Source organism: Salmo salar, chromosome 06, assembly GCF_965601325.2.
Source record: "Salmo salar chromosome 06, fSalSal1, whole genome shotgun sequence".
Classification (NCBI taxonomy): Eukaryota; Metazoa; Chordata; class Actinopteri; order Salmoniformes; family Salmonidae; genus Salmo; species Salmo salar.
In genome coordinates, this window is record NC_138296.1 from 31,557,501 (window position 1) to 31,573,379 (window position 15,879).

Genomic DNA, 15,879 nt, shown 5'->3' on the forward strand with positions numbered 1-15,879 from the left:
TAGCTGTGTGTGTGTGTGTGTCCTATAAACGGGTTAGCTGTGTGTGTGTGTCCTATAAACGGGTTAGCTGTGTGTGTGTGTGTCCTATAAACAGGTTAGCTGTGTGTGTGTGTGTCCTATAAAACGGGTTAGCTGTGTGTGTGTGTCCTATAAACAGGTTAGCTGTGTGTGTGTGTGTCCTATAAAACGGGTTAGCTGTGTGTGTGTGTCCTATAAACGGGTTAGCTGTGTGTGTGTGTGTCCTATAAACAGGTTAGCTGTGTGTGTGTGTCCTATAAACGGTTAGCTGTGTGTGTGTGTGTGTCCTATAAACAGGTTAGCTGTGTGTGTGTGTCCTATAAACGGGTTAGCTGTGTGTGTGTGTCCTATAAACAGGTTAGCTGTGTGTGTGTGTGTGTGTGTCCTATAAACGGGTTAGCTGTGTGTGTGTGTCCTATAAACGGGTTAGCTGTGTGTGTGTCCTATAAACAGGTTAGCTGTGTGTGTGTGTCCTATAAACAGGTTAGCTGTGTGTGTGTGTGTCCTATAAACGGGTTAGCTGTGTGTGTTGTGTGTGTGTGTCCTATAAACAGGTTAGCTGTGTGTGTGTCCTATAAAACGGGTTAGCTGTGTGTGTGTGTGTGTGTGTGTGTGTCCTATAAACGGGTTAGCTGTGTGTGTGTGTGTGTGTCCTATAAACAGGTTAGCTGTGTGTGTGTGTCCTATAAACAGGTTAGCTGTGTGTGTGTGTGTGTGTGTGTGTGTGTGTCCTATAAACGGGGTTAGCTGTGTGTGTGTGTCCTATAAACGGGTTAGCTGTGTGTGTGTGTCCTATAAACAGGTTGGCTGTGTGTGTGTGTCCTATAAAACGGGTTAGCTGTGTGTGTGTCCTATAAACAGGTTGGCTGTGTGTGTGTGTCCTATAAACAGGTTAGCTGTGTGTGTGTGTCCTATAAAACGGGTTAGCTGTGTGTGTGTCCTATAAACAGGTTAGCTGTGTGTGTGTCCTATAAAACGGGTTAGCTGTGTGTGTGTGTCCTATAAACAGGTTGGCTGTGTGTGTGTGTGTGTCCTATAAAACGGGTTAGCTGTGTGTGTGTGTGTGTGTGTGTCCTATAAAACGGGTTAGCTGTGTGTGTGTGTCCTATAAAACGGGTTAGCTGTGTGTGTGTGTCCTATAAACGGGTTAGCTGTGTGTGTGTGTCCTATAAAACAGGTTAGCTGTGTGTGTGTGTCCTATAAAACGGGTTAGCTGTGTGTGTGTGTCCTATAAAACGGGTTAGCTGTGTGTGTGTCCTATAAACGGGTTAGCTGTGTGTGTGTCCTATAAACGGGTTAGCTGTGTGTGTGTGTGTGTCCTATAAAACGGGTTAGCTGTGTGTGTCCTATAAACGGGTTAGCTGTGTGTGTGTGTCCTATAAAACGGGTTAGCTGTGTGTGTGTGTCCTATAAACGGGTTAGCTGTGTGTCCTATAAAACGGGTTAGCTGTGTGTGTGTGTCCTATAAACGGGTTAGCTGTGTGTGTGTGTCCTATAAAACGGGTTAGCTGTGTGTGTGTGTCCTATAAACGGGTTAGCTGTGTGTGTGTGTCCTATAAAACGGGTTAGCTGTGTGTGTGTGTCCTATAAAACGGGTTAGCTGTGTGTGTGTGTCCTATAAACGGGTTAGCTGTGTGTGTGTGTGTGTGTGTGTGTGTGTGTGTGTGTGTCCTATAAACAGGTTAGCTGTGTGTGTGTGTCCTATAAACGGGTTAGCTGTGTGTGTGTGTCCTATAAACAGGTTAGCTGTGTGTGTGTGTGTGTGTGTCCTATAAACGGGTTAGCTGTGTGTGTGTGTCCTATAAACGGGTTAGCTGTGTGTGTGTCCTATAAACAGGTTAGCTGTGTGTGTGTGTCCTATAAACAGGTTAGCTGTGTGTGTGTGTGTGTGTGTGTGTGTGTGTGTGTGTGTGTGTGTGTGTGTGTGTGTGTGTGTGTGTCCTATAAAACGGGTTAGCTGTGTGTGTGTGTGTGTCCTATAAACAGGTTAGCTGTGTGTGTGTCCTATAAAACGGGTTAGCTGTGTGTGTGTGTGTGTGTGTGTGTGTCCTATAAACGGGTTAGCTGTGTGTGTGTGTGTCCTATAAACAGGTTAGCTGTGTGTGTGTGTCCTATAAACAGGTTAGCTGTGTGTGTGTGTGTGTGTGTGTGTCCTATAAACGGGTTAGCTGTGTGTGTGTGTCCTATAAACGGGTTAGCTGTGTGTGTGTGTGTGTGTGTGTGTGTGTGTGTGTGTGTGTGTGTGTGTGTGTGTGTGTCCTATAAACGGGGTTAGCTGTGTGTGTGTGTCCTATAAACGGGTTAGCTGTGTGTGTGTGTCCTATAAACAGGTTGGCTGTGTGTGTGTGTCCTATAAACAGGTTAGCTGTGTGTGTGTGTCCTATAAAACGGGTTAGCTGTGTGTGTGTCCTATAAACAGGTTGGCTGTGTGTGTGTGTCCTATAAACAGGTTAGCTGTGTGTGTGTCCTATAAAACGGGTTAGCTGTGTGTGTGTGTCCTATAAACAGGTTGGCTGTGTGTGTGTGTGTCCTATAAAACGGGTTAGCTGTGTGTGTGTGTGTCCTATAAAACGGGTTAGCTGTGTGTGTGTGTCCTATAAACGGGTTAGCTGTGTGTGTGTGTCCTATAAAACGGGTTAGCTGTGTGTGTGTGTCCTATAAAACGGGTTAGCTGTGTGTGTGTGTCCTATAAACGGGTTAGCTGTGTGTGTGTGTCCTATAAAACGGGTTAGCTGTGTGTGTGTGTCCTATAAACGGGTTAGCTGTGTGTGTGTGTCCTATAAAACGGGTTAGCTGTGTGTGTGTGTCCTATAAAACGTGTTAGCTGTGTGTGTGTGTCCTATAAACGGGTTAGCTGTGTGTGTGTGTGTCCTATAAACGGGGTTAGCTGTGTGTGTGTCCTATAAAACGTGTTAGCTGTGTGTGTGTCCTATAAAACGGGTTAGCTGTGTGTGTGTCCTATAAAACGGGTTAGCTGTGTGTGTCCTATAAAACGGGTTAGCTGTGTGCCACTTCAACGGGGCATAAGGCCGTGTGTTATGGTTGTGGATGGCCAGATTGTTAGCAACAACGACAAGAAACTTGGATGTGGTGAAGCGTAAGTGTCTCGTTTCAGCTCATTTGATCTTGATACCATGCCTTGTTTTGAAGTGTTTTGACAGATTTCACATCTATACTAACATGGCAAAACATTTGCCATCTAGCTAGTCAACCAACAACCGCAACAATGTATTTGAGAGACAAGTTCTCATTGTGCAACTTCATTTAGGTTTTCAATAAACATTGGGGACAAACTATTGTTTACATGTTATCAACAATTTTAGCCAACCCTGTCCGTTTTGCCCCGTAGTTGCGCACAAGTCGATGCTAAACAACCAACCCGTCTATAGAGATACATCTAACAGCCAACATTATAGGGCATTGGGCCCCACGAACAAGAACAGCTTCAACGTGCCTTAGCATAGATTCTACAAGTGTCTGGAACTCTATTGGAGGGATGCGACACCATTCTTCCCTGAGAAATTCCATCATTTGGTGTTTTGTTGATGGTGGTGGAAAACACCGTCTCAGGCACTGTTCCAGAATCTCCTATAAAGTGTTCAATTGGGTTGAGATCTGGTGACTGACACACACCCTTTAACCCCCTATGCTCCTTTGAGATCCTCTTTCAAAGTCACTGACATCTATTATTCTAGCCAAGGTAGCCAAAATAATGGACAACTGGGCTTTTTTATACATGACCCTAAGCGTGATGGGATGTTGATTGCTTAATTAACTCAGAAACCACATCTGTGTGGAAGCACCTGCTTTCAATATACTTTGTATCCCTCATTTACTTTAATTCCTTTATTTTGTCAGTTACCTGTATCTCTATGTTGTGTGAACTTGTGCCCTACCTCACAGAAGAGAGTGAGCTTGTCGTCAGGCAGCAGCCCATTGGCCTCGTCCAGCAGGAAGTCTCTCCTGATGAATTTCTTAAAGCCCCAGTCCTTCCCCTGGACAAACCGGTATGCCCTCTGGCTCTCTGTAAAAGGGAACAACACAGACAGTTAGTGCACTGTGTCTGTCATGACCATGAGAAAGGAGAAAGTGAGAGTGAGCACAGCCAGACAGGAGGTTGAATGAAGGAAGTGTCACCTGCAGGGGACTTTTAACACCTCATAAGAAAACGATGCCACACTCCACAGAGACATTTTTCATACACTCCCTCATCTCTGGCACACACACGATAAGCAGGGATCAAAGCATCCCATTATAAAGTGCTTATGGACTGCCAAGTATGTCTGCCTGAGAAGAGGCAGGGAGGGTTCTGTGCACTACAAACACACAAGAGAAATGCCTTCATGCGGTCCTTCACCAGGAATACGTACATACACTGGCGGCATCCAGAATAGCACCCTTATCCCTATATAGTGTACTACAAAAGTAGTGCACTACATAGGGAATAGGGTGCTATTTGGGACACACCCACTGAGGACATACTCAACGTACATAACACAATAACAAGAGTCAGAGACGCTGCTGTACCATAGTGGTTCTGATGGCCCAGTTGGTAAGACCGATGCTAACAACGCCAAGGTCATGGGTTCAAGTCCCTCAGGAATCACATACTACAAATATAAATGCACTCACGTTACTGTAAATGGCTTTGGACCAAAGAGTCTGCCAAGTCAGATCACAATGAATTCCCTGCCCAGACATTTTACTCCTCCAAGACCTTCTCAAAGATCTCCAATGAAACTTCACATAAAGATCCCTGGTCATGTATAGAATGCCATATAGGATGATCTCTGGGGTCTAGAGAACCACACACACCGGGCCGACGGCCCATCTGCCGTTCGTCTGCCGCTCTTTCGTCGTGGTGTGTTTTAGGGACCACCCACTGATGGACGTCTGGCTGCAGACGTTTTCACCCGATTCTACATGAAGAATCGGTTAGCAAATTACACCCAGAACTCTGTGCAGGGGTGCTGAGTACCATCGGCCAGCAAACGCTACTGGTGTCCAAGCCTTAAGAGATCTCCTGCCATATCCAAGTGGGAGACATTCAGATGGGGTAACAGCTCTGCTGAAAGCTCTATGTGAAATTCACCAGCAGCGGAATGATGCAGTGGTGGGTACAGTAGTCAACCAGGCAGGCAGGGGCTGCGTTCCAAATGGCACCCTATTCCCTTTATAGTGCACTACATTGACCAGAGCCCTATGGGCTATATGGAATATGTTGTCATTTGGGATGCATGCAGGCAGTGGTAGAGCACATATCCCTCTAATCCCTCCTCTAGAGACGGGCTACAAACAGGCCCTGACAGCCACCCTCTCAGACTGACAGAAATCCAAACACTCCAAAGGCTCTTTTCTCTCCTCTTTTCCCTACTTTATTCATCGTCACTCTCCTCTTTTCCTCTCTGCATAATAGGAACTGATGTCAGAAGACTTTCATTTAAAGGCTTTGCGTCAGTCTCTCTCTCATCTTAAACCTGTGTTGTTGAAAGCCACGTCAAACTTTTATGGACTTGACATGCCAAGGAGTGTATGGTTGGATACACAAACACACAGAGCAAAAGCACTGCATCTTTGTCTTATCCTCATCTGCCTGTTTGTCTCAAATCTTTCGGTCTGCCTTTTCTCCATTTCCTTTCTTCTCCGTCCATTCCGATACGTGAGAGAGACTGAGGCATGGTCCCCTGGCCAGCAGCTCCTCTCCCTGTGTGGTGGAGGGATTGTTCTGTGTGTTATCAGGGTATATGACAGAAGACCAGCAGCTCCTCTCCCTGTGTGGTGGAGGGATTGTTCTGTGTGTTATCAGGGTATATGACAGAAGACCAGCAGCTCCTCTCCCTGTGTGGTGGAGGGATTGTTCTGTGTGTTATCAGGGTATATGACAGAAGACCAGCAGCTCCTCTCCCTGTGTGGTGGAGGGATTGTTCTGTGTGTTATCAGGGTATGTGGAAGAAGACCAGCAGCCTGTGACAACTTCCTACTGGGCTGGGTCTCAGCCTAAGTGAGGTGTGAGGACGGTGGGAGAAGGGAGGGACGGAACGGGAGCACAGAGAACAGGTGAGAGGAGTCCAACGGCAAGAAGAGGGAAAGAGGTGAGATTTCTCCTCTACTGCTCAGTCCCTGCTCACTCTCCACACTAAGGTACATGTCTGTGTGCACGTGTGCGTGCGCCTGTGCGTTTGTGTGTTTGAGTGTATGCGTGTGTGTATTAAGCTGAGCTCAGCTGACCCTGCTGCCTCCACTGGGTCTCCTGAGCAGGACCAGAACCTCAGACTGCCATGGGATCAACCTCAGGTCAGACTGCATGTGGTCACGGTCGGGTCACAGCAGGCTGGGCCACCGGGTCAGGAGGGGAGGAACACACCAGGAATAACAAATAGGAGAGGAGGAGGAGGAGTGAGAAGACCAGCGATGAAAGCCTGTCACTCAAACAGTGGATAGAAGACTGTCACTCAAACAGTGCAGGCACAGAGGTGGCATGCGAGGTGAGATATGTAGATAGATGGAGTGAGACAGAGATAAGGGAAAAAAATAGGAAAGAGAGAGACAGAGACAGAGTTTCAGAGAGGAGAAGGGAAAGATAGCGTCAGAGCGAGCCAGAGAGAGGAGAGCCAGGGTGTTTTAGAGAGCATAGCATACATATTCAGGCTGTGGCTCAGGGGCCTGGTTGGCACACACAGTGAGAAGGTCACCCAGAAGACTGGCTGGCAAACATCACACACTCCGGGCCAACAGAGGAGCACTACTCAATAGTGTGGGTCACACTAAGAGTGTGTGTGTGCGGGCATGACAGAGAAAGTGTAATGTACAGTATGTACATCAGTTCAAAACAACTCTAATCCCTCCATCCCTCTGATCATCTGTTCTCTGGAAGGAGGTTTAGAGAATCCCAAAAAGGGCCTGGAGCGTTTCCCCATTACACAATCAAACACTCACACACCTAGACCGTCACACACAGACACACACTTCAACCCCATCCTCCCAACCACTACTGCCTACACTTCTTCCCTCCACTTCAACTGCTGCCCTTTAGTCTAAATCCCATTCATTAAATACAGTACACAACACATACAGTCCCATGTCTAACAGCATGATAGACAACGCTTCAGTATGTGTAATGGAGTACCTGCATTTGCATCAACCCCCACACACCTACATAGGCTGACATATAACCTGGAAGGCAGGCACACAAGCGCGCTCACACACACACACAAATCCAACAAATACACAAACGAGCACACACACACACACACACACACACACACACACACACACACACACACACACACACACACACACACACACACACACACACACACACACACACACACACACACACACACACACCATTTCCGAAGAAAATCGAACCTCTTTTGAATAATGAGCTCTATAAGCAAGTGTCAGCACAAACATGTGTAACGCCGTTCCTTCTAGCCGTGTGGATATGTGATTATGTAAAGACTGTCCAATGACTCTTCCCACAACACAACCACACTGAATGCCTGACCGCCCCCCCATCAGTTACCGCGGGCAACCAGCTCTGACAACCACAGACAAGCATTCAGACAGAGGTTTCAATCAGCCAGGAGACACTAACCACAACACCACAAACACTGTACTGGCAAATGAGATGGTTCTTTTCAAATATACAGTGTATGAAGACCTGTGTACACAGCAAATGAACCTGAACTTGAGCCTGTGACTAAACACACTGGAGACATAACCTCTCCTTAGCACTTAGTACCTAAACAGCACTACAGAGCCCAGTGTCTGAGAGGAACCCTCAGCTCTGGGCCATTTAAATAAACCCTAGCCACCACCACCATATAGCAGGAGACTTCCTCTCTCTCTGTGTTCTCAGAGCTGTCAGTGCAGCAGTGTGTCTGCCAGCAGGCTGCTTTATCTGGCACAGGAGAGGAGGGGGGGGGGGGGGTGCCAAGACACACGTTACAAACCGTTCCTCCACAATCCCACAGGAGAGCCAGCTAGCTAGCGACTAAGCCAGGGAGAGAAATGATGTGGCGGAGAAGAGAGGATGTTCGGGGGAGAGAGAGAGGTGGGGGGGTTGCCAGTCGAGCCCAAATCTATCTCCATTAGCAGGCAGTAACACCATCAGAGACCAACAGAGGAGACCAACATACATTACTGATTGAGGCTCTCTATTCAGGTGGGGGTGGCTGAACAGTATGAGGTTAAAGGTTAGATCCACTTGAAACAGTTCATGTTTAAGGCAGCAAATGATATATGCAGCATCTTTACATTACTCACAATAATCTTTAACCATATTTCTAACCACCTATATATCTGTTTATTTAGCTATGTATCACAGCAATCTGTACTTGGTCTTAATATCCATTTCAGTGGCGTGTGTGGCCCTGTGAGACTGTGTGGAGAGCCCCGGCAGTGACATGCCACATAAACAGTCCTCACACTCTGAGCCACAGCCTTCTTAATTAAGGCACTTAGTTTTTATTTGGCCTGGGTTCTCTTCAGGAGGCATGGATTTAATTGGATTCTAAATGATCCAGAACAGATAGAGCTATCTTTACTGCCATATTCTCAGACGGAGCGCTCGCTGAAGCCCCTTGTCACGAACACGGCGTCTGCGGGTAATTTTCTCCAGTGTCAAGGCGAGCAGAGAGCTGAGGGCAAGATGGGGAGGGGGTCTACCAAAGAACACAATTTACAGCAAACCCCCCAGAGACACAAAGAGGAGAACAGAAGACCTTTTCTCAACATTCTCCATCTTTAATCTCTTTCAGTGGTCATGTGGAGAGGCAGATTCAGGTGAGCTGACCGAGTGAAGGAATGAAACGACTCTAGGTGGTGTTTGCTACCCACTCTGCAGGCTACTGCTGTCCCCCTTAGAGTGGTGCAGCGAAATGGGCACAGCCAACTATGCATTAACTGTACCTTAAAAGCTTCAAGTTAGCTTGATGCACAATTAGAGTACGCGGCCCAGGGTGTGTTTCATAACAGTAGTGTTTGTGAACGTGTTGTTGTTGGAGTGAAAAAGCACTGCCACAAAGAAGATGGAGTGTGTAGAACGGAGAGAATGAAAGTGTGTGAGGGAGGGAGGGGTTGAGTTCACGCGGTAGACGTTTCTCAGCAGGAAAACCATTTCAATTTCTACACGACCTGCACTGCGGGGGGTTGTAAACAGTCTTGCTGCATACACCTCTGATACAAACATTCCTCCTCTGCCCTTCTCCTCACCTCCTCCCATACTTCCTGTGCTCGACGGGGTGCCGGAGGAGAGACAACCAACCAGGTAGAGAGCCTGATAACCAGGAAGCGGTCACATCTGGCCCACTCTAATTCAATGCCACACAAGTTTGCTTTTCCTCCCCATAACATAACCCAATTAAAAAGAATAGGCATTGGAAGAAACACGTTTCCTTTCCAATTCATCAGCCAGAGAAGAGGCAGAAGACAAAAATTGCTCCATGCTACTTTGAATTAAATATGCAGGGAGGACGAATCCCACCTGCAGTGATTACACACACCCATACGGCTATCAACACCTCGGCCCGCACACTGAATTAGACACACTTTGGCTCCCTCACCCCCTCCTATGCACACACTTACTTAGTAAACCTCAGAGACACCGGTAATACATCTGTGAAACTTCCTAACCTTGTTCCTATTAGTCAACATGGCTTCCATTTTCTACTGCCAAGCTACAGGTTTCAACATGGCTTCCATTTTCTACTGCCAAGCTACAGGTTTCAACATGGCTTCCATTTTCTACTGCCAAGCTACAGGTTTCAACATGGCTTCCATTTTCTACTGCCAAGCTACAGGTTTCAACATGGCTTCCATTTTCTACTGCCAAGCTACAGGTTTCAACATGGCTTCCATTTTCTACTGCCAAGCTACAGGTTTCAACATGGCTTCCATTTTCTACTGCCAAGCTACAGGTTTCAACATGGCTTCCATTTTCTACTGCCAAGCTACAGGTTTCAACATGGCTTCCATTTTCTACTGCCAAGCTACAGGTTTCAACATGGCTTCCATTTTCTACTGCCAAGCTACAGGTTTCAACATGGCTTCCATTTTCTACTGCCAAGCTACAGGTTTCAACATGGCTTCCATTTTCTACTGCCAAGCTACAGGTTTCAACATGGCTTCCATTTTCTACTGCCAAGCTACAGGTTTGAGTAGTAGTAGTTCTGTATCACATTACCTCTCACACACCAGCATAATATCAAGCCAGGTACACAATGGGATTACAATGGCAGGGCACCACTGACCCTATAGAGAGGATGGGTTGTTGGGGATAGATATTTCCCAAGCAAAAAAATGATTCACATTCAAGAAAACATTAAAAAGTACTTCTACTAAGATTGACCATATGACTGGACAGATACTGACACCTGAACTGACTATTTTAAATGTCCGTAATGTCTACTTGTTAATGTTATTTAAATGCATGTGTCGGACCCAGGAAGACTAGCTGTCGTCATGGCATTAGCTAACGGGGATCCAAATCAACTCAAATCAAGTGTGACTTACCCATAGCCTTAGTCTCCTCTCCCTTGGCATTGAGGATGGAGAACTTGAACTTGGCACGGACCTCGCTCTTGGGACAGCTGACCAGGAGCAGGTAGAGGGACAGGTAGTCTTTACTCTCCTCGTCCAGGCCTTTAGGGTTTACACGCAAACACCTGGACACAGAGGGAGGGATCAGCATCAGTCATACAGAGACAAGGTCAGTCAACTACGCTCAGTAACTGTCCAACAGAATAGAGACCAAACCCTGTCCAACAGACTTAGGAGTCTAAATCAGATCAATCATGGACAAGCTATTGGTCCTGTAGTCCCTTATGGCTTATTCATAGCGCCCACTTCTTGGCCCCGCCTCCACTCACCATTTAAGCTTGTCATTGGCTCCCGAAGAGAAGGTGGAGCTCTTGATGACCTCGCCCATCTCCTCGCGACAGAAGCTGAAGTTGTTGATGGTCCACATGTAAGAGAACTTCACCACTTTAATCTAACAGAGGTAGGGACACACACACACACACACACACACACACGGCAGGAATCAGACATGATGACTTTAATTCATTTATCTATTCCATACAGGTAGCTAAGTGGCTGGTTGGTCAGCCTGGACTTCAAAACCACACATCAAACCTGCCTTTCATCTCAATAAACACTGACAACAAACAGGGGGAGAAGAAAGGATATTAAAAAGCTGCAACAAAAAATGATTTTGCAAGGACAGAGAGATGAAAAATATATCAAAATAAAAAAATAAAAAAATACATCCCTCTTCTTTAAACAGGCTGTTATCAAAAACACCAGCACTGGCAGTCCTGACTGACTGACAGACAGGTGTAAGTACTGTACATAGAAAAACAGATACATGTACACACACACACACACCAATCCCCACACTTACCTGAGTGTAACACCAGCTCTCAGCCACAGGGCCGCTGGACATGTCCGCGGGGGGAGGGGGACTCGGGACTCTTGACATCGCCAGCGTTGAGGCAGGGGGGGGCCTGAGTGGAGCCTGAGCACCAGCCAGGAGGGGGGCAGAGTGGAGGGGTGGCTGAGCCCAACAAAACACCACTGAATGGGCTAAGTATTCAACCAGACCACCATACACAGCACCAGGGTCCAGCCAAGGATAACGTCTGGGGAATGTCCAGGGAACCCACAGCAACACCCTACAACCAGAGAGAGCAGCATTATCATAGGTGTTATAGTCAGTGCGTGTGTGTTAAAAGGCTAATTGTAATTGAGCGGTATTGCTCAGTAAGTAGGAAAAAACAGCTCTGAATTCATTTGTTTTCAAAGGGCCTGCGCATTCAAAGCAGAGAGGCTGTGCACGCTGCTCGCTCGGCTTCAGTGAGAAAAGCCCTCGTTTATCTGTCGTGGTTCTGCCTTTCTTTTGCTTTGAGCGGAGCGGAGTGCCAGCCGATCTGTGGCTGAGAGTGAAGAGCAAGGCTTAAGACTATCATCCCACGCCTGCCTGCCAATCTCCACTCACTCAAGTAGCCTACACAAGGTCATATAGAACTTTCAAAGAGCACATTGACTTGGAAAAGTCATAGCCTATTACAAAATGTGCAAACTTCTATCAATATGTGTTTGCACAAGTTATTCACTCTGTTTTTCAAGGTACATGTGTGAATACGGCCACAATAGAAAAACAGCATTGACTTCAGTTGAACCATAGATTTACAATCTATGAGAGAGAACTGTGACTTTAACCAATTACTTCTCTTCAATATCACCTTCACAGAACCACAGATGACCCCTGGGAATAGAACAAGAATGTGTTCTTAATTGGCTTGTCTGGTTAAATAAAATCAACAAATGATCATGTTTTGTTCTCCTTTCCTCCCTCTCTCTCCCCCTGGCTCCTTTCCCCCCTCTCCTTCCTCTATTTTCTCACTCATCCTGCACATGTCAAATTGAAGCTATCACAGGGTCTCAGGGCAAAGTCTCATCTCTTCTCTCGTTCTCGCCCTTTTCTCAGTCAACCTGCAAGTCCCCCTGTCTCGTAGCCAGACAATCCCTTCGCTTTGCTTCTTAATTAGTGGCTGATTGAAAGGGAAGTTCAGGACCTAGAGAACTTCCTAGAATCTGTGTGTGAGAGTGAGAGGGAAGGAAAGGGCCCTCCTCCTCTGCCTGACAGAGTGGAGACGGGTGAGACGACACACAGACCTCCACGGACGCAGACAGGACTTAATGAATGTTTAGAGAGAACTTTCAGTTGGATCTGATCTTCTGTTTCTTATTTTGTTCTATTTGCATCTGATGAAAAACACTGGTGGCATTTTCACTCAGTAAAACAATACAATATTAATCAAAAGACGGAGAACAAGGCAGCACTGATTTGCAATTTAAATTACCTGAGACTTCCTAACAATGAATTGAGTTCTGTGTGAACTAGTGTGTGTTCATGGGTGTAACAAATATGTAGCTTAAGTGCACAAATGCAAACTGCTGTGTAGAGGAATGTGTGCGTTGTATGGGTGCAATAAATGTGTGCCCCCGTATGTTTCCTTAAGCTGTGTGTTTTCTCATGTCTCTGTATAGGCTACTGTCTCCCAACGTGTGTGCTGCCAACAGCTATCACGAGGGAACCACTAAGAAAACATGACAATACTGGCATCATCGCTAACAACTTCACAGCTTTTCTAAATGATGACACTTAACCAGAATAAAGCTGGGGATTGATTTGTCTTTTCAGGACAATCATCAGGAGCAGAGAAGCAGAAAAATGACAGTAACAACTCAGAGATAGTGGGGGGTGGGGTGTGTGGTAGTGTGTGTGTGGTAATCCTTGTACTCCCGCACTTCAAAATCTTAAGACGGTTCATTCATCATGGTGATTCAGCTGGTGACAGTCAGCACCAATGGACAGAAGGACTAACAGGTAAGAACACACACGGCAGGGGAAATAAATATCATCACAGCACTACGTCAGAGAGCGTTAAGAGGGTTGTGTGGATTGTGTGCTCCCCTGAAAACAATCACTAGACAAAGTATGAGGTAAGGATGGCAGCGGTGTGTAACAGACAGTGTGTGGTGAGTGTTTCTCGGGTTGTGTACATGTGTACATGCGTGATTGCCTACCGCCCACATCTCATTTCCATATCCCATCCTAGTCTGCTGCTGTGGGGACCGACAGGATGAGGGAGAAAGGAGACCTGGAGCACATTTATATTAATTACATAGACAGGCCTCTCTCACTGTGCCAGTCCATATCTCCCTCCCACCGCAGCCTTCACCTCCCACCCACCGCAGCCTTCACCTCCCACCCACCGCAGCCTTCACCTCCCACCCACCGCAGCCTTCACCTCCCACCCACCGCAGCCTTCACCTCCCACCCACCGCAGCCTTCACCTCCCACCCACCGCAGCCTTCACCTCCCACCCACCGCAGCCTTCACCTCCCTCCCACCGCAGCCTTCACCTCCCTCCCACCGCAGCCTTCACCTCCCTCCCACCGCAGCCTTCACCTCCCACCCACCGCAGCCTTCACCTCCCTCCCACCGCAGCCTTCACCTCCCTCCCACCGCAGCCTTCACCTCCCACCCACCGCAGCCTTCACCTCCCACCCACCGCAGCCTTCACCTCCCTCCCACCGCAGCCTTCACCTCCCTCCCACCGCAGCCTTCACCTCCCACCCACCGCAGCCTTCACCTCCCTCCCACCGCAGCCTTCACCTCCCTCCCACCGCAGCCTTCACCTCCCTCCCACCGCAGCCTTCACCTCCCACCCACCGCAGCCTTCACCTCCCTCCCACCGCAGCCTTCACCTCCCTCCCACCGCAGCCTTCACCTCCCTCCCACCGCAGCCTTCACCTCCCTCCCACCGCAGCCTTCACCTCCCTCCCACCGCAGCCTTCACCTCCCTCCCACCGCAGCCTTCACCTCCCTCCCACCGCAGCCTTCACCTCCCTCCCACCGCAGCCTTCACCTCCCTCCCACCGCAGCCTTCACCTCCCTCCCACCGCAGCCTTCACCTCCCTCCCACCGCAGCCTTCACCTCACACCCACCGCAGCCTTCACCTCACACCCACCGCAGCCTTCACCTCACACCCACCGCAGCCTTCACCTCACCACTAAGAGGTGCGTGCATTACTCAAACATTGACATATGAACAAACAGTTCCCAGGAAACCAAGGGTCTGAATGATGTCATGTCCTCTCCATCCCTCCCATTAGAAACAGAAGATAGGGGTGCAGAGGAGGATGTTAAAAAATATATATATATTATTATTTAACCAGGCAGGCCAGTTGAGAACAAGTTCTCATTTACAACTGCGACCTGGCCAAGATAAAGAAAAGCAATGAGACACAAACACCGTTACACATGAAATAAACAAACAGTCAATAATACAATAGAAAAATCTATATGCATTGTGTGCAAATGAGGTAGGATAAGGGAGCTAAGGCAATAAATAGGACATAGTTGTGAAATAATTACAATATAGCAATTAAACACTGGAGTGATAGATGTGCAGAAGATGAGTGTGCAAGTAGAGATACTGGGGTGCAAATGAGCAAAATAAATAACAGTATGGGGATGAGGTAGTTGGATGGGCTATTTACAGATTGGCTATGTACAGGTGCAGTGATTTGTGAGCTGCTCTGACAGCTGGTGCTTAAAGTTAGTGAGGGAGATATGAGTCTCCAGCTTCAGTGATTTTTGCAGTTCGTTCCAGTCATTTGCAGCAGAGAACTGAAAGGAAAGGCAACCAAAGGAGGAATTGGCTTTGGGGATGACCAGTGAAATATACCTGCTGGAGCGTGTGGTATGGGTGGGTGCTGCCATGGTGACCAGTGAGCTGAGATAAGGCATGGCTTTACCTAGCAAATACTTATAGATGACCTGGAGCCAGTGGGTTTGGCAACGAATATGAAGCGAGTGCCAGCCAATGAGAGCATACAGGTCGTAGTGGATGGTAGTATATGGGGCTTTGATGACGAAACGGATGGCACTGTGACAGACTACATCCAATTTGCTGAGTAGAGTGTTGGAGGCTATTTTGTAAATTACATCGCCGAAGTCAAGGATCGGTAGGATAGCCAGTTTTACGAGGGTAAGCTCGGCAGCATGAGTGAAATAGGAATCCGATTCTAGATTTAATTTTGGATTGGAGATGCTTAATATGAGTCTGGAAGGAGAGTTTACAGTCTAACCAGACACCTAGGTATTTGTAGTTGTCCACATATTCTAAGTCAGAGCCGACAAGAGTAGTGATGCTGGACGGGTGGGCAGCGATCGGTTGAAGAGCATGCATTTAGTTTTACTTGCATTTAAGATTAGTTTGAGGCCGCAGAAGGAGAGTTGTATGGCATTGAAGCTCATCTGGAGGTTAGTTAACACAGTGTCCAAAG

General features: G+C 47.4%; 1 protein-coding gene across 1 annotated transcript in view; it reads right to left on the reverse strand.

Moving 5' to 3' along the window:
- Positions 1-15,879, reverse strand: part of spop (speckle-type POZ protein) — a gene marked incomplete at its 5' end in the record, with an annotated part of 90,257 nt that overhangs the window by 45,750 nt on the left and 28,628 nt on the right. Inside the window, 4 exon segments of the mRNA NM_001140403.1 lie at positions 3,915-4,042; positions 10,534-10,685; positions 10,890-11,011; positions 11,423-11,693. Of these exon segments, the coding sequence (NP_001133875.1) occupies positions 3,915-4,042; positions 10,534-10,685; positions 10,890-11,011; positions 11,423-11,500 (480 nt within the window).